At 36.8% G+C, this 20,749-nt stretch overlaps 1 protein-coding gene across 12 annotated transcripts in view; it reads left to right on the top strand.

Annotated features, from left to right (window-relative positions):
- The window catches only part of KTN1 (kinectin 1), a 103,683-nt gene that overhangs the window by 13,901 nt on the left and 69,033 nt on the right, over nucleotides 1-20,749 (top strand). For 9 of the 12 annotated variants that reach the window (XM_023231218.1, XM_023231195.1, XM_023231225.1 and 6 more), the window contains exons 2-3: nucleotides 11,270-11,323; nucleotides 16,746-17,298. In XM_023231218.1, coding sequence (XP_023086986.1) covers nucleotides 16,776-17,298 — 523 coding nt within the window. In that variant the 5' untranslated portion in view covers nucleotides 11,270-11,323; nucleotides 16,746-16,775. Of the gene's footprint in view, nucleotides 1-2,097; nucleotides 2,254-11,269; nucleotides 11,324-16,745; nucleotides 17,299-20,749 lie in introns of those variants that run through there. The other 3 variants (XM_023231241.1, XM_023231175.1, XM_023231178.3) reach the window with 2 other exon arrangements.

Here is a 20,749-nt window from a genome sequence, read left to right as displayed (position 1 = left end):
GTTGAAATTTCACTCTACAGAATATTTATTTTGTGTGTGCTTAGGTAAACAGTCACTAATACCAAAAAAGGTCATTGCTTGAAAAGTGGTAATTTTCAAGAGCCATTTTGATGAAAACAAGTTAAATGAACAGCTCATTATGTGGGGTAAGTTTGTAGACTTAATAACGTGATATTCCAGCTTATCTGAACTAGTTGTCAGAATTTCTGCTATTCTAACCAGGTAGCTCAAAGAGTAACACAGGATAATACAAATCTTATGTTCTGAAACCTTTCGTTGGTTTGCCCTTTGTTCTCATCCACATTTGTAAACTGGCAAGATTATCTTTAAGTAATTGATTGAAATGTTAGTAAGGTCAGACTAAGAACCGAGTTTTTTTGTACATTGTTAAGATACTTTCTAAACCATTAATTGGCAACTTTGGGATATTATTGTTTAACCTTTTAAATATTCTCCAATGTATGCCACTATTCAGCCATGTTTAGGATTTATCAATCTTGTCTCCAAGGATAGCTTGTTTATTGACTGTTCTGACAAAATCAGACATTCCATAATGTGTATTGGGTTTTCCTGATTTAGTAATCCTTTTATTTAAAAAGGTATTGGAGTGATTTTTTTTTTTTTTTTAATAGTGACTGGTTTGGTGGCCGGGCACGGTGGCTCACAGCTGTAATCCCAACACTTGAGGAGGCCGAGGCCGGCGGATCATGAGGTCAGGAGATCGAGACCATCCTGACTAACATGGTGAAACCCTATCTCTACTAAAAATACAAAAACATTAGCTGGGTGTGGTGGCTGGCGCCTGTAATCCCAGCTACTGGGAAGGCTGAGGCAGGAGAATGGCATGAACCTGGGAGGCTGAGCTTGCAGTGAGCTGAGATAGCGCCACTGCACTCCAGCCTGGGCAACAGAGCAAGACTGCGTCTCAAAAGAAAAAACAGGTTTATAGTGGATAGCTTTTGATGTGCCTGTATTTTTTAGTAACATTGTCTGGATTTACCTAAAATAAATTCATCAATTTTAATTTGACTACTTTCTATTTTTAGTACATGATATTTAATAGCTTTTCCTTTTTTTTTTTTTTTTTTTTTTTTTGAGACGGAGTCTCGCTCTGTCCCCCTGGCTGGAGTGCGGTGGCGCGATCTTGACTCACTGCAATCTCCGCCTCCCGGGTTCACGCCATTCTCCTGCCTCAGCCTCTCGAGTAGCTGGGACTACAGGCGCCCGCCACCGCGCCCAGCTAATTTTTTGTGTTTTTAGTAGAGACGGGGTTTCACCGTGGTCTCGATTTCCTGACCTTGTGATCCGCCCTCCTCGGCCTCCGAAAGTGCTGGGATTACAGGCGTGAGCCACCGCGCCCGGCCTCGCTTTTACTTTTTTTCCCCTAACTCTTCAGGCATCTTCTAATAGTGAGGAAAGCAGAAGCCTTTCATGGAACTTGAAATGTAGGATCATGGCAGCTGTGTCTGCTGAAGGCAACATCTATGTTTGCATGGCTGTTGAGGTGGTTGTGTTGTAAACATGGATTCTAAGGATTACTATAGGATAGGAGCCTCTACTTGTGGTATAACTATATTTTAGGTTCTGATAACTGATCACCTTTCAACCTCTTACTTCATATTTCTGTTGTCTGGAAGGCAGTCTTTGCGATCACAAATTTTGAAGGTTCATGGTATGCTGTGTTTTAATTATGTTAATTACATAATTTACATACTTAAACCAACTTTCAGTTGGTGAAATCACACGGACTACTTTTTCTTGGAGTTAGTTAGCTCCCTATGGTTGTTCTTAGTAAGATCTGTTCTCTCACTAATTTTTTGCCTAGGTTTCTTATTATTGTGAGTGATGTCAAAAGAATAGAACCTTTTTTTCTTTTTTTGACTAACTTTTTTTTTTGCCACTGTAGACTTAAACTTTGTTAATATATGAAAGCTACACTTATTTCCAATTCAAGGTAATTATATCTGTACTTTTTGATGTTTTTTCTGTCACAGACTTCGCAGCTTCAAGAATAGAGCATTGTAATTGAAGACCATATCATGATAAAACATCCTTGATTTTGTGTTTCAGAGTACCAGTGAACACAAATAGAATCAGTATATACTGTATATATGAAGGATTATTTTGAAAAAAAATCCAAAGGGAAGAACTCACAAGGACCACCGATATAAAGTTATTACATATTTGACAACACTGTGTTGGACTCTGTTGGGCTCCCAGATAGGTGGGAGAACATACATTTGAAAAGGAGAGGTACTCATTTGGCTTATACTTTTTGAGTAGTATACACTAAACTTTGTATAAGAAGTGAGTAAAAATCTTCAGTGAATGTTTTCTTAAGCCATAGTTTTTAAGGTACAATTTCAGAGAATGATAAACACATAAGATTGTGAATGTATTAAAGCAAATGCCTCTTTATTTCAGTGAATCAGAATGAGAACATTTCTTAATTTTATCGGATTCTTCATTTGTACTTGTTTTTAGATTGTGTGTAAGATTTTGCTGTTTATTCATGATTTTGCTGTTTGTGTAGATGTTGAATCTCTTTGCTTTTTCTTAAATAGCAATGATAGGAATTTCCCTGTGGAATATGAATATTAAAATTGAAATGTAGAAGGGCCACCTTGGTGGCTTATGCCTGTAATCCCAGCACTTTGGGAGGCTGAGGTGGGCGGATCACTTGAGGGTCAGGAGATTAAGAACAGCCTGGCCAACATGGTGAAACCCTATCTCTACTAAAAATAAAAAAATTAGCCAGGCATGGTGGCGGGCACCTGTAATCCCAGCTACTTGGGAGGCTGAGGCCAGAGAATCACTTGAGCCTCGGAGGTGGAGGTTGCAGTGAGCCAATATCGTGCCCCTGCACTCCAGTCTAGGTGACAGAGTCAGACCCTATCTCAAAAAAAAAAAAAAAAAAAAAAAAAAGAAAGGAGAAATGTAGGTTGTAGAAGTGTAGAAATTAAAATGTAGACTACAGAATAGATTGTAAGGTTTAGAAAAAAATTCAGGCTTTCATCATTTAACTGGTGTACTTGACTATCTGTGAAGATTTGTCCTAATTTTATATGGCTTTGTACATGGAAGCTTGGAATCGAGGGGCCAGAGAGGGAAAACTCTTTGCTAGCACTCTTTGTGCATTCCTGAAAAGTTTATTAGAGAAAACCGAAGGTCAGCTGTAATCCCTAATGAAAGAATAAGAATATTGGTTTCTCAGTCAGTCATACTCTGGTTGGAAAGAGGTACTGTTCATTCAAAAAATTACATTCTGGATTAGTAAATTTCATATAAAGTCTGAATTTTTACTATTTACTAATGTTAATCAGTTTTGTTTGTTGCATGGCCGACAGACTTATTGCTTCTGAAAACTAATAGTATTCCCATGTTCAGCAGGGTCTAGAATTCTGTGGTAATTCATGGTCATTGTTTCTATAGAGATTTTATTACATTATCCTTTGGCTTCTATTGCTAAGTACTATATAAGTCTAAATTTCTTCTTCAGTACTCTTTTCTGTGTTGCTTTCAAGACTTGTTTGGGTTACAGAGTGTTACTACAAATATGTTTAAATATCTTTTATTCTGTTCCAATTTTGTTGCCTTTCCTGAATTGGAAGATTCATAGCTTTCAGCAGTTTTTGAAAATCCTCAGCCACTATGTTTCTTTGTTCTTTCCTCTCCTTGAATTCCCATTTGATTTATTGGACATTCTCATTGTATCCTTTATGTCTGTTAATTTTTCTTTCATATTTTCCCTTATGTATAATTTCTTGTGGTACATTGTCAGTTTTTTAATCAAGTCTGTCTTGTTTGATAATTGAGTTTTATATAGTTATCAGGCCATTTGGCTTTTAATTTCTGGGGGTGTTTGTATGTCTGTGTGTGCATACACATAATTTATAAAGTTCAAGTTCTAATTTTTCTTTTTTTTTTAATGAGTGTTTTCTGTGTTGCTGATTTCTTTTATAACTCTAATGGCTAATATTTTTGTTTTAATAGTCTTTCACATTGTTATCAGTTTTTTGGGATCTACTCCCTGTTTGTATGTGTTACTCTTGTTCATTTTGATTGGAAGTTCACCTTTGACAGGAAAATATCTGCAAATACTATACTGTACAGACTAGATTGGATAGAGGTAGTTTTTTTCCAGAGGGATTTTTCCTTCCCAAGAGTTTTTCCTGAGTCGCCCAGGGCTTTTGTGGCCGTTGATCCATTTTTTTTTTCTTTTTATTGAGACGGAGTCTCGCTCTGTCGCCCAGGGCGGAGTGCAGTGGCGCAATCTTGGCTCACTGCCAACCTCTGCTGCACAGGTTCAAAGCGATTCTCGTGCCTCAGCCTCCGGAGTAGCTGGGATTAACAGGCTCCCGCCACCATGCCCGGCTAATTTTTTGTATTTTTAGTAGAGATGGGGTTTCACCATGTTGGCCAGGCCGTTCTCGAACTCCTGACCTCAGGTGATCTGTGAGCCATTTTTATGTTAATATTTGTGGTAGGAAGCGGGCAGTAGGGGAATGTTCTGGATTGGCAGAGACTGTAGATAAGAATTTATGATTGTAAAATCTTAATGGAGACTTTTGGGTTTTGGAAAAGCAAACAAGCTCTCTCTTGTGTCTTTTTCGCATTTGTGCCAACACTACTTATGAAATCTATTTTTTTTTCAACTTACTGATTTGAAATGGCACTGTGATAATATACCGAACTTTTGGTTTGTATTTGGGCTATTTTGCCTTTAATTGGGTGTTCTTGGACAAGGTTTAAAAATTCTTGTTTTCATAAGCAAAACTTTTTTAGTAGAGTCATTTTTGACAGTATTTGATATTCTCATTTACATTTCATGTTTAGTTTGTGAGATGTTTTAGGTATTATGTCTTTTCTGGGGATAAGCAAGAATAAATGTTTTAGGTATTATGTCTTTTCTGGGGATAAGCAAGAATAAATTATTCTTGAATTCACTTTTGATATATTGGACATTCATCATTGTATCCTTTATGAATAAATTATTCTTGCTTATTCCCAGAAAAGACATAATACCTAATTCATCTGATCATTTTAGTACTTCCATTGTTGAGTGACCTAAGGTGATCCACCTTAAATTTAATTTCATTAAGTTTAAGCATCAGTTATTAAGACTACCTGGTGGTAGTGGGATTGGACAGATTTGTTAAGGTTAGGGTAGAGATAGGACCACTGGGAGAAGTTACAGGGTGATGTGATTTTGGATCAAAACTAAAAAGAACTTGTCTTTCTAAAGAAATAAAGGGGCTTTATGGGAGGTGTTCATCCCTGCTTTTCAAGCGTAGGCTGGCTGCCTGTTTCAGCTGGGTCTAATCTCTGAGTGGCTAGTTGGATTAGATGGCCCTTTCTTAGGAATCTTATGAAAGGAAAAGTAGGTCAAGATGGTAGATTTTAAGGGGAGGAAAGCTTCTGTACATGGTGTAGCTGTTTTGCAGTTACATTATTGGTATGAATTTCATGTTGTAATGTTAATTTTTGAACAGTTTTGATGACTTATGTTCTTTTGTCTTTGAAAACTGATTTTATGTGTTGATTTGAAAGACTTTTAAAAAGTTATTAATTTTTTTGGTATTAAAGCTTTCAGTTTTTCTAATTAGAAATTAGATTTTTTTTAACAGAATAAAGTTTTAACCAGATTATTTCCTATGGAATTGTTTTTAAATGAGCAGTGTCTTTTCCTGAGAAAATGGGCTGGTTTGGGCATGATGAGTAAGCAAAAGTCTAAAAGATACTTTCAGCAGCTATCATCTCAGCAATTCCTTTTCAGTTTCTTGAGAAAGCTGTTCAAATGGATTGATCTATTCTCATGAAAGGGGAAAAAGTTTGATTAAAAAATAGAAGTCTCATTTGTTGTGACATGATACCTAATGGAGAAATTAAATTTCATTACTCATTTCTGGCATTAGTTGTATTCATTTCAGATTGGGGTAGCAGTACTTTAGAATGGATATTGCTGAAGTAAGGGGTGTGTTAATAAGATGTGAGTCATAGAAATAACTGCCTTGCAGTTTAAAAGGAGAAATTATACCATAGCTTTGAAATTTTAGTGTGGTCTATAAAGTTAATCTTAGAAAAGATACTGTAAATGAGATTCCCATGTTGAGGAATTCAGTGTTTGGATTTCCTAGATTGTTTTGTCTTTTGCTTACTTCGAATGTTTTTCCTCTTATTTTAAAAGATAATTGTTTAATTGTGTTGTGCACTCGGGGCCATTATACTTTTGGTGTAGTGACTGACTAGGACAATAGGAATTTAGATGAGTTTTTGCATTTTGATGGCCATTTCAGGAAATGGTTAATGCTTTGTCTGTTTTTCTCGTTTAGTTTTTTGTTTTTTTAAATCGATTGGTAGAATCATTTATTTTTAAAAATTCTTACTGCAAATGGAATATCCTTACAAAAATTTAAACATATAGAACTATGTAAAATGAGCCTATGTATTTTCTTGTGTTTTCAAGTACTTTATATTTTTTCTTGTTTTCAGATAGATTTTCGCTCTGTCACGCAGGCTGGAGTGCAGTGGCATGACCTTGGCTTACTGCAGCCCTTTGCCTCCTGGATTCAAGTGACTCTCATTGCCTCAGCCTCCTGAGTAGCTGGGATTATAGGTGTGTGCCACCACACTCAGCTAAGTTTTGTATTTTTGGTAGAGACAGGGTTTTAAAAATGTTGGCCAGGCTGGTCCTAAACTCCTGCCTCAAGTGATCCACACGCTGTGGCCTCTGAAGGTGCTGGGATTATAGGTGTGAGCCACCACGCCTAGCCCTCAAGTGCTTTATATTTTTTCTTATGTTTGAAACTTTATTTGCATGTTTTTAGTTGATTTGAATGATACAGCCTTCTACTGATTGGAAATAACTTACAGTAAACTGAATTTTTGTATGTATTTGGATTTGTTTTAGATTTTGAATTCAATTATTATTTTCTTATCTTTATCATACTGCAATATGTTGCTGCCTTGCTGTATTAGTTGAAACCATTTACTGTCTCATAGAATTCTGTGCATGTGTATATAAATAAAGAATAAGTGCTCTGGAATTTTAGGAGGAGAACTAGCTGTGGACAGGGTGCTTGAGCTGGAAGAGTAGAACCACATGGAGGCTCAAGTTAGGCTTTTTGCTCTAGTTAGTTTTGTAGATACTATATACTTCCTTTCTCAGTGAGATTATAAATTCATTTAAAGTCAGCAAATGTATTTGTGAACACTGTTAAATACCCTGCATTCAAAAACCTAAGTGGAAAATTAAAACGAGTGCAACTTACAAAGAATGAAAACTACAACAATAATTGTAATGTGTTTTATAAGACCTTCAACACTGGTTTTTTGTTTGTTTTTTTTTTTTGTTTTTTGAGACAGAGTCTCCCTCTGTCACCCAGGCTAGAGCGCAGAGGTGAAATCATGACTTTCTGTAGCCTTGAGCTCCTGTGCTCAAGTGATCTTTCTGCCTTGTTCTTCTGATCTTCTGGGACTACAGGTGCATGCCACTATGTCTAGCTAGTTTTCTATTGTTTGTAGAGACAGGGTTCTGCTATGTTGCCCAGGATGGTCTTGAACTCTGGGCTCAAGCAATCCTTTCTCCTTGGCCTCCCAGAGTGCTAGAATTACAGGCGTGAGCCACCATGCCTGGCCACCATCTTTTTTACACTTATTCTCTGCTTATGACTTTGCTTCTCATTTCATAAAGAGAATCGTAGCATTAGGAACAGAATTTTCACAAACGTCTATACCATCTGCTACAGTCCTGGGTCTGTGCTTTTGTATTCTTCCTTCTCTGTATTCCTACAGATGAACTGTCTGTGGTACCATTTAAGGCCAATCAGTCTATCTACTTGTCCAAATTCTGTCCTTTCTTGCCATTTGAAAACATTGCCTCTCACTCCTGCATCATTAGTCTTTCCCTTTCTACTGAATTGTTTTTTTGTCAGCATATTATCATGCTGTAATTTCTCCCATCTTTAAAAACCAAACTCTTAACCTCATATTCTCCTCCAAGTTCCATCTTATTTCTCTTTATCCTTTCACAGGAAGGCTGCTTCAAAGAGTTGTTCACACTTGCTAGAGTTCTTCTAACTTTTAAATTCGTTTCAATCAGGTTTTGATCACCACTACTCTACTGCTTTGGTTAAAGTCACCAGTAACGTCTATGTTGCTAAATTCAGAAGTCAATTACTAGTTTTCATTGTGTTTTACTTACCAACCCCATTTGACAAAATTGATCCATCTCTCCTCCTTCATAGACTGTATTCGTCTGGCATCCAGGACAGCACACTCCTGGTTTTCTTTCTACCTCTCCTCTCTCCCTCGAGAGTTCTTCATCTTCCTGTTGTTGAATCTCAGTGCTTCAGTCTTGAGACCTGGTCTCTATTTATACGCATTTGTTTGGGATTTTATCCAAGTTTATGGCTTTAAATATAATCCTTTTGCTGAATACTTCCAAATTTATATCTCTAGCCTTCACTTCTCAGGTGACAACTCTTTTATTTAGTTGTCTACTGGACATCTCCACTTACCTAAAACCTAACTCCTTATCTTCAACCTTAACCATGTCCCTGCCACATTCCCCTATCTCAGTAAAGGGCAGCTCCTTTGTTTTTGGCCTAGTCTAAAAGCTTTGGAATTGCCTTTGGCTTTGTTTATTGTCTCATACCCTATATCCAGTCCATCAGCAAATCATCTTGGCTCTACGTTTATAAAGTATCAAAAATTTGACCACCTCACCTGCTACCATCATCTCTAAATTATTTCAGTTGTCACCTAACAGTTTTCCCTGATTTCACTTTCTCCCTACACCCTTCGCTAGTCACACCCCTCCAGTAGTTTTCCCATATTACTGAGAGCGTTAGCCACAATCCTTTTCCTGTAAGAAACAACATGAATTGTTAACCACATCCCCTCTCCCTTTCAAATTCTCTTTGACCTCATCAGTTTATCCTTCTGTTCATTCTGCCTGAACCACGTTGTCCTTACTGCTCTTGCTCATATATAGCAGGTATGTTACTGTCTCATGGTCTTCGTGCTTGCTCTTCCCTCATTCACTGTGTTTTGCTCTTCACTTAGATACGGATAGCAACATGGCTCTATCTTTCACTTATTTCAGGTCTTTATTGAGATGTCATTTTTTAAAAATGAAATCATCTCTGACCATTCTACTCTAAATTTTAACCATTAGGAGTTTGAGACCAGCCTGGGCAACATGGCAAAACCCTGTCTCTAAATAAATAAATAAATAAATAAATAAAATTTAACCACTGTCCACATCTTCCTGTTCTCCCTATTTCTCTTCCCTGCTTATCACTATTCTTGCTACTTATTGCCCTTTCATATACTGCATACTAATTGTTGGTCTGTCTTACCACTTAGTAGAATGTTAGCTCTGTAAGTGCAGGGTTTGTGGCCCTTTTACTGCTGTCTACTCAGAATGTCCTAGAGCAGTCCTGACATATGGTCAGTGCTAAATAACAAATGAATAATAAAGACTTATTGTGGAAGAGAGTTGAAATTACATATTCATAGGTTGGATTTAAGCTGGGTTTTGAAGGTTAGGTGGAGATTTCATACAAAGGACAAGGCAAAGATTTTTAGATTTGATTGCAGGGATAAGGTGAGGTGCTTTAAATGGAACTTTAGAAAGTGGTTCCTCTGATTGCCTGATTTAGAATCCATAGTAGCCTCCTCCTGCTGATTTTTCCCACTTGGTTGACTGCTGATCTTTTCTAGCTAGTGGTCCCATATTTTCTTCAAAATCTGATCTACAACTCCGAGATAGGAACGTATTCCTATATTCTTAATCTTGGCAAGGGGTTTTCTCATTTATGGAACCTTCCAAGCATGACATGTGGGAATTGTCTTACTAGAGTCCTCACTCACTTTCAGATAGTTGAGTTTTCTTAGTTGTTCCAAGTATTTCTGTGTTGAAATTGATTTACTGTCATCAGATCTACTTAAACTATTGAAAGTCATTTTAATTGATCTCCTTGCAACTATTTTTAACCTATCCATTTGGTTTTATTTATGTGTTTATTTTATTTATTTATTTATTTATTTGAGACGGAATATTGCTCTGTTGCCCAGGCTGGAGTGCAGTTGGGGATCTAATTCTTTAGCTTGTTTCTTCTGCCTCTTGTTCATGATGGCTTATCACATGTTCTGTTATTTTTTTGTGGGCTCATATCTGGATAATAATTTTTAAAAACCTTAAGGAGCCTGACTTGGGGAAGGATTCCACGGAAGAGGTTATGCATTTGCTTCTACCGTGGGTACTCTGGGCACCACCAACGGGGGACCACTTACATTTTTTGGCTGGCATATCCAAGATCATGCAAGTAGTTTGGACCCTAAAGCCATGTGAGAAGAAACTCATGGTTAAAATTTTTAAGTAAGACTGAGTGAAGGCCGAATTGGAACTAAAAGTCAAGACTCTTGCCTTCCATTTTACTGCTTCATTATATTGCTATTTACTAATCTTAAAATAATTTACTTTTGCTCAGGATGTATCTACAATATAACACACATACTATATTCGAAGGTTATCAACTACATGATGCCTAATATTTAATTTTAGCAGGAGGAGTTCATTGTAGCTAAACCTTTTGCGGAATGGAAATTTACCAATAGTAAACTTTTTATCACTGTAGAGTACTTAACCATAAATCATTTTTCTTAAAAAAAGATTAACGTGTCTGGTTAAAAAAACGTGAGATAGTATTGTGGGTTTAAAGAAAGGTAAACGTGGTATGAAGAGTGGCACGTTTGGAATGCCACGTATTTAGATTCAGTGTGATCAGATTACAGATAGCTTTTTTTGTTCTTGTTGTTGTTTTTTTAACCTATGAACATTATTTTTACAAATAACCTGTAATAATAGCTTTCAGCTTAGGCCTCACAGCTACTTCTGTCATATTTTAACTGTATTCAGATAATGAAATCAAGCTCTTATAGGCTGCTCTGGGAGCCTGTATATCTTAAGGGTGTATTCGTTTAGTTGTCTGTTGATTTATACCAGAACTTTTATGGAATTTTGCATTCCTATGTTGAAAATTACCTTTCCCTCAACTTACTGCTTTTGTTTTTTTCAAATGTGTCTGCTTGCTTTGTATGTTTTTTGGTGGAAAAATACTTTCACTGTGTTCAGATTTCAGTCTTGAATTTTGATTTGTTAAGTTTTTGCTAATGGTTTTTTTGAGTCACCCTAACTGATAAAATTGTGTCAATTGAAGTACAGAAATATTGATAAAATTTTTTTTGTGTCATTTGCTTTCAGTGTTTTTAATGTGAAGAAAAGGATAGCAGAAGCAAGAGCAACTGAAACCCTAGAGTAAGAAAATATAATTCAAAGTTGTTGTATTACTTGAAATTTAATAGTATACTTATCAAACTGCCTCAGTTTTTTCTCATAATATGAATAATTCTTATGTTTATATATTTAAGCTGTTGAAGTTTAGTACTGTGCATTCAGGTTGGTTACTTAAATTATTGTTTTAATGTGAAATTTTAAAAGTTGAACAATTAAACAGTAAAATGTTTGTAATAATCTCCCTTCAAAAAAATGTAACGATTCTCATTTTTTAGGTGTCATCTATGAGTGTATATAATACTCAACACAAAAATTTTAATCTTTCTTCTATGTAATGTATTTTGCTGCATTACAATCTTAATTATTTTAAATGGTCATATGATGTTTCTTCACATGTCCCACGCTGAAACAGTTTCATTGTTTTATTATATAAATAGTGTGGTCTGTCTTGTATATACATAAATATATTATCCTTTTTGGTTAAGCAGTTCTATTGAAATTCTAATAATTGCCACCAGATTTTTATATCACTTAAAATTTTAGGTTTCACCTCTTTGTTATATTAGTATAAATGGGTCATTGTGCCTTCTGAGAAGTTTATAAAATTTAACTCAGTGATGTGTCTCAGTTTTTATATGAACAAATGTAAGTTATAGGAGGGCAAGTAAATAGAATTTTAAAACTATTTGATTAGTATTTGTAATACGTACTCTGATGAAACACAACTTACATATCATGCATGTTAACTTATTATAATTATTTTTGTAGTTCTTTTAAGATAGGGCAGGAATGAAAACTCTCATTGTAGAGCAGGATTTTAAACTTGGGGCCCGGGCATATTCTTCAGGGAATCCAGAAACCTTCTGGAGATTATATGTAAAAACTTAGTGAGTGTGGATACTTTTTTTCTTTGAGAAAGAGAGTCAGTATCTTTATCAGTTTCTTGAAAGATTTATGTCCAAGTAAAAGATAAAAGACAGTGGTGTGGAATGTGGTTTTAAAATAGTTTGGACTTACTTTCCTATCATTCCATGGATATTTGTCTCCTGGTTCTCTTGACAGAGAAATCCTATTTACCACCACTGGCTGTTTATTGCTTTCAGATTGGAATCTATTATGACTTGTGTGTGATGAGGTTAAAGAGGTAACTAATACTACAAAGGGTTAGCCAGGCTAGGTGGTGCATGCCTGTAGTGTAGTTGCAGCCACTTGGGAGGCTGAAGTGGGAAGACCTCTATAGTTTGATGCTGCAATGCACTATCATAGGGATTGTGAATAGCCAATGTGGTCCAGCCTGAGCAGTGTATATATAGAGACCCCATTTCTTTAAAAAAAAGTGTAAAAATATTATAATTTTTTTGTAATAACTCAGGTTGTGAGTTAGCAAAAATCAGCAGTGTTAATGATTTCTTCCGTGTGTGAAAGAACAGCATAAGTGTCTACATGTCTCCATTTTTCAACTCAACAAACATGCATTGAATTGCATACTGTGGACTTAAAAAATTTTAATGACCTGGTTCTTATCACCCAGAGCTAAATTAACGTTTTCTCAACCTCCTTCCTTTTATTTTTCAATTTTGCCTCCCTGCTTTTAAATCTTTCTGTGTTTGTTCTTCCCTGAATTTTCCTGTTTCATTTTCAGTTCCTATTTGTCTCTTGTTTTTTCCTCCGTATATAATTCTGATGCTCGTGGGTATAATGTGAATCTGAGGTATATTAATTGGTATGGTAGTATTTATTCAATAGACACTCATGTTTTGCCTTTTTAAAATAATATTTTAAGAATTTCTCATAAACAAAGTTTAAAACTAGAGTATTAAGGCAAGTGAGACTGTACCCATGATTTTGGCATAACTCCTTAGTTACTGAACTTGTGTATATAATATATTTCGATCACATAAATACATATGATTTTGACTTTTTAGCAGCATTGAATTGAAGTTTTAGGTTCATGGTTTAATACCTATATTTTGAGTTGATATTTGCTGATTGAAAACATTCTGATGTTGAATGTTTTCTTTTTTCAGTTTTTATGTAATGTTGCTGTGAACTTTTTTTTTTTTTTGGAAGACAGAGTCTTGCCTTGTTGCCCAGGCTGGAGTGCAGTGGCGCGATCTCGGCTCACTGTCACTGCAACCTCTCCCTGCTGGGTTCAGGTGATTCTTTTGCGTCAGCCTCCTGAGTAGCTGGGTTTATATAGGTGCGTACCACCACACCCGGCTGATTTTTATACTTTTAGTAGAGATGGGGTTTCACCATGTTAATCAGGCTGGTCTCAAACTCCTGACCTCAAGTAATCCGCCTGCATTGGCCTCCCAAAGTGCTGGGATTACAGGCGTGAGCCACCGCACCTGGCCTGTGAACATCTTTCTATATGTTTTTTTTTCTTGCAAATAAATTCCTAAGGATAAAGAATTGGGATTATTGAATTAAAGAAATGCAAACATTTTCTTCTTTTTTATTCTTCTAAAAAAAAAAAAAGCAGGATACATGTGGAGAACGTGCGTGTTTATTACATAGGTATATGTATGTCATGGTGGTTTGCTGCACCTGTTGACCCATCCTCTAAGTTCCCTCCCCTCAACCCCCACCCGCCAACAGGCCCTGGTGTGTGTTGTTCCCCTCTCTGGGTCCGTATGTTCTCTGTTCAACTCCCACTTACGAGTGTGAACATGCATTGTTTGGTGTTCTGTTCCTGTGTTAGTCTGCTGAGGATGATGGCTTCCAGCTTCTTCCATTCCCTGCAAAAGACATGATCTCATTCCTTTTTATGGCTGTAGCAAACATTTTCTTGATTCTTAATCTCTTTGTGTCTACGTAGGTTCCTCTAAATGCATAGTGAGTCTCACATGAGCTCAAGTGAAGGTGAATTGAATTGCGTGAAGAGGGACTTCCATGAAAATCCAGAGGCAGAAAGCTTGATTTCTTCAGGCCTATATATGGGACCTGGAAAAGGAAACTAGAAAATCATTAAAACGTTTGAAGAATCGTTGTTTCAGAATTCTTGTGGTCTCATAGCCTTTCTTCTCCTTGAACATTTGCTACTTTTTCTTTCTATGCAGGTGAATTTGCTGTGCTTGATCATAATTTCTGCTTTCCTAAGACCTACGTTTGTACGGGGCTGCAGCTTATTCATATAGGCCTTTTTGACTTTTGCCCCTTTTTTCAGCTTCTGTTACTGCTGCTAAGTGCCTCAGCGCCTCTTCTTCACCAAAACAAAAATTTGAAGCATTCCAACTCATTGTTTTGTGTTTTTTCTCCCTTGGCTTCCCAGCTTATGTTGAATAGGCTGTGTATTCTGTGGATGTTATGTTTGAAAAGAAAATTCTGGGCTCTTTAAAAGCATTCCTGGGTGACGAATCACACTTACGCAGGCCCAATAAAATATGTCTAATTTAAAAACCTGGACAGTTCATGTTAATTTGAATGATCAGGGAAACAATTCTGTATGGAGTTTCTTTTAGTATTTTGTTAGCACATGATTCCTTTTCCCCCTTAACGTGTTAGAACCTTGTCTTAGTAAATCTAGGGTTTAACTAATACTATTTAAAAATTGCTTATGGAAGTATGAAATGTTACTTCAGTCATATAGATTAATAACATGTCTGTTGAACAAACGACAGTCATTCCTTGGCATATGCGGGAGATTGGTTTCAGGACCCCCGCATATACCTAAATCTAAGCATGCTCAAAGTCTTGAAATAGTCCCTGTGGAACCCAAGTATACAAAGTTGGCCTTCCATATACTTAAGATTTCATGTCCAGTGAATACCGTATTTTCAGTAACAATTGGTTAAAAAAAAAATCCATGTGTAAGTGGACCAGTGCAGTTCAAACCTGTGGTGTTACAGTTCTGGCAAAGTCTTACATTCAGTAACCTCACATTTGTCCAATTTAAAATCAGATGTTTTCTTAGGTGTAAAATAATTCTTAGAGTAAGTCCCCTGTTTAGGTAGAATTGGTTTCTTTATCTAATCATTACGTATCAAGATTCTCCAAATCAATAATTTGAACACTTTAAACATTCTTAGATTTATTTTTACATTAAAAGTGCAGAAATTAACTTTAATTTGCTTTATCCTAAACATGTCCTGATGTTTAATTATGTCTGTATTATATACCTTGTCTTTTTCTACAACACACTTGAGATGACATAAGAATACAAGTCACTTTTATGTGGCTTATGCATGTTTGTAAGGAGCATCAGTATGTAGAATCTCAACATCAGAATAATTTTTACTTTGAAATTTACTTTTAGGGGAAACTACCCTTCACGTAAGTGATACAATATCTGTATTCGAGGCAGATGTTGGTAGTCAAGTTACATCTTTCCTCCCTGCCGCCATACTTACTGAGTCAGTCTAAAAGTAGGGCCGATGTTCTATTGATGAGGTAAAGCCTTTTATTTAGCAGTTTCGGTAGGATGTTGATGGCAGCCTCGCTTTTGCTGAATAACTTGTTTTGTGCAGTATGGGGTGCCTTTAAAAAACTGAGATAAGTTCCTAACTTGTAATTTATTTCACTACTTTATTGAGACAGGGCCTTGCTGTGTTGCCCAGGCGGGAGTGCAGTGGCAGAGTCACAGCTCACTGAAGCCTTGACTTCCAAGGCTCAGGTGATCCTCCCACCTCAGCCTCCAAGTAGCTGGGACTACAGGCTCATTTTAACTAAGCCCAGCTAATTTTCTTGGTGTTTTGTTTTGTTTTTGTTTTTTGTAGAGACAGCGTTTCGCCGTGTTGCCCAGGGTGGACTGGAACTCCTTAGGCTCAAGTGATCCATCCGCCTCAGCCTCCCAAAGTGGTGGGATTCAGGCGTGAGCCACTGCGCCTGATCTTTAATTTATTTTAATGCCAAATGCCACATCCTAACATTTTGATTTTGATTTTATTAGATTTTTATATCCTTGATAGATCCCACCACATCATGAGGCTGAGAGTCACTGGTGTAAAGATGCAAGCAGTTTGTGACTGGTCTTAATCTGTAAATAAACCACCTCTTTTTGCGTGTGTGTGTGTGTTTCAGAATATGACACTTTTAATGAGTATCCATTGAGTTGGTAATAGTGCCTCTTTGTTTTCACAAGTAGTTATCAACACTGTGCAATAAACAAAAAAATTTAACTACTAATAAAATACCAAAAGTGGATATTTGGGGAAAAGAAAGTAATGTATATTTAAAATTTTTCTCTTCAATTAGGACATTTTCACATGATTTAGAAATGGAAGGATGTGTTCTACTCTTTCTAGTTACCACTCATCTTACTTTTCATAGTATGTATGAATTGTTGGCAAATAAATCAAGAATGTGATTTAAAGAACTAACCTGTTTAGATTTGTAGGTCAGGTTAGATTTGAAATGCCACTTAAAAGAGCAGCAGTTTTGACTTTAATGTTTATGAGACTGACAGGTTCTTTTTTTTGTCCCCTCCTTCTTCCCTATTTAGGTTTTATAGGATCACATTGACAAAAGTACCATGGAGTTTTATGAGTCAGCATATTTTATTGTTCTTATTCCTTCAATAGTTATTACAGTAATTTTCCTCTTCTTCTGGCTTTTCATGAAAGAAACATTATATGATGAAGTTCTTGCAAAACAGAAAAGAGAACAAAAGCTTATTCCTACCAAAACAGATAAAAAGAAAGCAGAAAAGAAAAAGAATAAAAAGAAAGAAATCCAGAATGGAAACCTCCATGAATCTGATTCTGAGAGTGTACCTCGAGACTTTAAATTATCAGATGCTTTGGCAGTAGAAGATGATCAGGTTGTACCTGTTCCATTGAATGTGGTTGAAACTTCAAGTAATGTTAGGGAAAGAAAAAAGAAGGAAAAGAAACAAAAGCCTGTACTTGAAGAGCAGGTCATCAAAGAAAGTGATGCATCAAAGATTCCTGGCAAAAAAGTAGAACCTGTCCCAGTTACTAAACAGCCCACCCCTCCCTCTGAAGCAGCTGCCTCAAAGAAGAAACCAGGGCAGAAGAAGTCTAAAAATGGAAGCGGTATTGTAATCTATTTAATCTATTTAATTTTATTGTATGATTTGGAGCTTGGAATTGAGATATTCTGTTAGGTACATACACAGAATGTTTAATACTGAATTTGAAACCGAGATTATTCTTTTCATTATGTGTTTGCTTCATTAATTGCTGGTAGAAATTAGTATTGATCCTAAAATAGCACTTTAAACTTCAGAGCCCGACGCAGTGGCTCATGCCTGTAATCCTAGCACATTGGGAGGCTGAAGTGGGAGGACCCCTTGAGGCCAGGTGTTTTAGACCAGCCTGGGCAACAAAGTGAGACCTCATCTCTACAAGAAATTAAAAAAAAAAAACAAACCCATACATCTTATAAATATCCATCTTTGACTATTTTACTAAAACCACTTAGGACCTGTAAATATCAGCAGTTATGAACTTCACTTTCTAAATGATGTGGTAAGAATTAAAGGTGGAAAGCTAAAATCAGATATCATTTCTCACCCTTGATTGCTGCATTTTGCTAACATTTATTATATATCTCTTTTATGCTAGGCATTATGCTAGGTAATAGGGCTACGGAGATGAATAGTGCATTTTCAAGATAGTCGTGTGTTAGCTGTAGACACAAATAGGTCATTATAAAAGATTTAGTGTAGTGGTCTAGATATGTCTAAACCAGTGTAGGAATTCTAAGGTAGACCACTTAAAGCATGTAATGCCAGAAATTTTTAAAGTTTGGGTAAGTACTAGTTAGGTTTTTTGGGTGGGTGGGGAGGGGAGGGAGATTCCAGGGATAGGGGGTTGATAGATACAATGGAAAAGCCTTGAGAAATGGCGTGGTGATGTGTGCAACTGTAAACAGTTTGTTTTATTTGAAAGGACTTGTATGTACCATTAAGTCGTTTGTGTGTCTTAACGTGTAGGAGGTTATATTGGATTTTTTTTTTTTTTTTTTTTGAGACGGAGTCTCATGGTCTCGCCCAGGCTGGAGTGCAGTGGTGTGATCTTGGCTCAGTGTGTCCTCTGCTGCCCAAGTTCAAGTGATTCTCCTGCCTCAGCCTCCCGGGTAGCTGGAATTACAGGCGTGTGCTACCACGCCCAGCTAATTTTTGCATTTTTAGTAGAGATGGGGTTTCACAAAATTGGCCAGACTGGTCTCGAACTCCTGACCTCAAATGATCCACCCGCCTTGGCCTCACAAAGTGCTGAAATTACAGGCGTGAGCCACCACGCTCGGCCTGGTTATATTGGATTTTAAATATTTGCATGTCAGCTAGGATCAAGACATAGTAAGGGTAAGCACTACATATTTTAGTTGGGGAAAAGGACATGTAAGCCAGTAAAAAAAAAATGATTTATGTAGGAGATAGAGAAAGTATAGAGGAAATACAGAAGCTAAAGCAATTACTGCTTATGCTGGAGGAAAGGCTTTACAGAGGAGGCAATGCCTGAGCATTGAATCGCTTCATCAAGCAGATAGTGGGGTCTCATTCCTCATTGATGGGATATCATGTAAAGGCACAGAGCTGCAAGAGTACAGTGCGTTGTTGAACCATACAATGTGAGGTGTAGAGAGTGGTAGGGAACAGAGCTGAAAAGATGGTAGTGGCTAGATCATGATGGGTTTTGGATACCATGCCAGGGAGCTAGGACTTCTTAGGTTAGCCGTTGTTGAAGGTTTTCAAGCAGTTTAGTTACATGGTCATATTTCTGTTTTAGAAAGATTTTTTGGCAGAGCTAGCAAGAACAGATTTCATGGGGCGGTATTTGATGCCGGCAGACTAGTTAAGAGGTTATTGTAGTTTTCTAAAATGAAGATGTAGGCCTGAACTATGGTAATGACAGAAGAAACAAAGTTGAGAAGTATGCAAAGTAAGAATGACACGAATAACCTCACTATATAGAAGTGTGGCAGATAAAGGAGAAGACAGGATTAAAGCTGATCTCCCAAGTTCTGAGTTAGGTTGGGGTTGGCAGACTGCAACCTGTGAGCCACATGTAGCTCACTTCCTTTTTTTATGCCCATGAACCAAGAATAGTTTTTACATTTTAAATGGTTGGGAAATAGAATAATATTTTGAGAAATGTAAAAATGTAAAAAAAAAGTCAAATCTCAGTATTCATGAAGTGTTTTTATATGCACCTACATTCATTAACTCATTCATAATATGTTTATGACTGGCTTTCATGCTGCAGCAGCAGACGTGAATAGTTGTACCAGAGTCCATATGGCCTATAAGGCCTAAAGTTTTTACGACCTGGCCCTTTGCAGAGAAAGTTTGCCAACTTGTGCTTGGCAGATGGTTGGTAGCACTAAAATGGGTAATACTGGTGAGAGACTAGATGTGAATGGAGAAGAGAACACTCCCAGTTTGTGTTTCCAGTACCTGTGGGGCCATCTACTAGAGCAATTCAGGATGCAGTAGGGTATCTAAGTGTAGATAAGTAGATTCAGAAGCCTTAAGTGTGAAGGTAGTAGAAGGCATGGGAGTAGATAGTTCATCCGAGGAAAGGATTTCAACTGAAGCCCCAACACTGAGAATTAGCAGTATTCAGTAGAAGCAGTTCCCAAAGGATACTGCAAAGGAATATTTCAAGTGTAAGAAGAGAATGATCATGGGAGCTGATAGGAGATAATTTATTTTATTTTTATTGTGGCAAATTACATATAGCATGAAATTTACCATTTTAACAACTTTTAAGTGTATATCGTGTGGTGGTAAGTACATTCATATTCTCATATAATCATCACCACTAGCCAAGTCCAGAACTCTTCATCTTCTCTAAATGAAACTCTGTACGCATTATACACTAATTCCCCATTCTGCCTGCCTCCCCGTTATCCCCTGTCCCTCCACCTTCCCCCATATCTCAACAATTACCCTTCTGCTTTCTGTCTTTATGAATTTGACTACTCTGGGAATGTCATATAAGTGAAATTATACAATATTTGTCTTTTTGTCACTGCCATATTTTACTGAACAAAATGGAGAAGAGAGAATTTTAAGAAAGGGGTAGAGACCAGAAGTATAAAATACCAGAGTAGTCAAATAAGGATTAATGGGTATTTGTAGAATATGGCATTTGGGACATTGGGGGATCTGAGTTAATCCTTTCATGGAATGAAAGAGGTAAAAATCAGGTTGCAATTAGTTGAGGAATGATTGGTAGAAAAGGAACTGAGTATTTTGTCAGTATGTAAGGAAATGTATGTGGGATGCTGGGAATTACGGTGATAGGGAAGAGTTTTCTCTTCCTTCCTTCCCTTCTTTTCCTTTCCTTTTCTTTTTCTTTTTCCTCTCCTCTCCTCTCCTCTCCTCTCCTCTCCTCTCCTCTCCTCTCCTCTCCTGTCCTCTCTTCTCTTCCTCTGCCTCTCTCTCTCTGCCTCTCTTTCTTTTCTTTTCTTTTCTTTTCTTTTCTTTTCTTTTCTTTTCTTTTCTTTTCTTTTCTTTTCTTTTCTTTTCTTTTCTTT

The sequence above is a fragment of the Piliocolobus tephrosceles genome, chromosome 6 (genome assembly GCF_002776525.5).
Source record: "Piliocolobus tephrosceles isolate RC106 chromosome 6, ASM277652v3, whole genome shotgun sequence".
In the NCBI taxonomy this organism is placed as follows: Eukaryota; Metazoa; Chordata; class Mammalia; order Primates; family Cercopithecidae; genus Piliocolobus; species Piliocolobus tephrosceles.
Note: the sequence above shows the minus strand (reverse complement) of the source record. Positions and strands in the feature narration are given on the sequence as shown.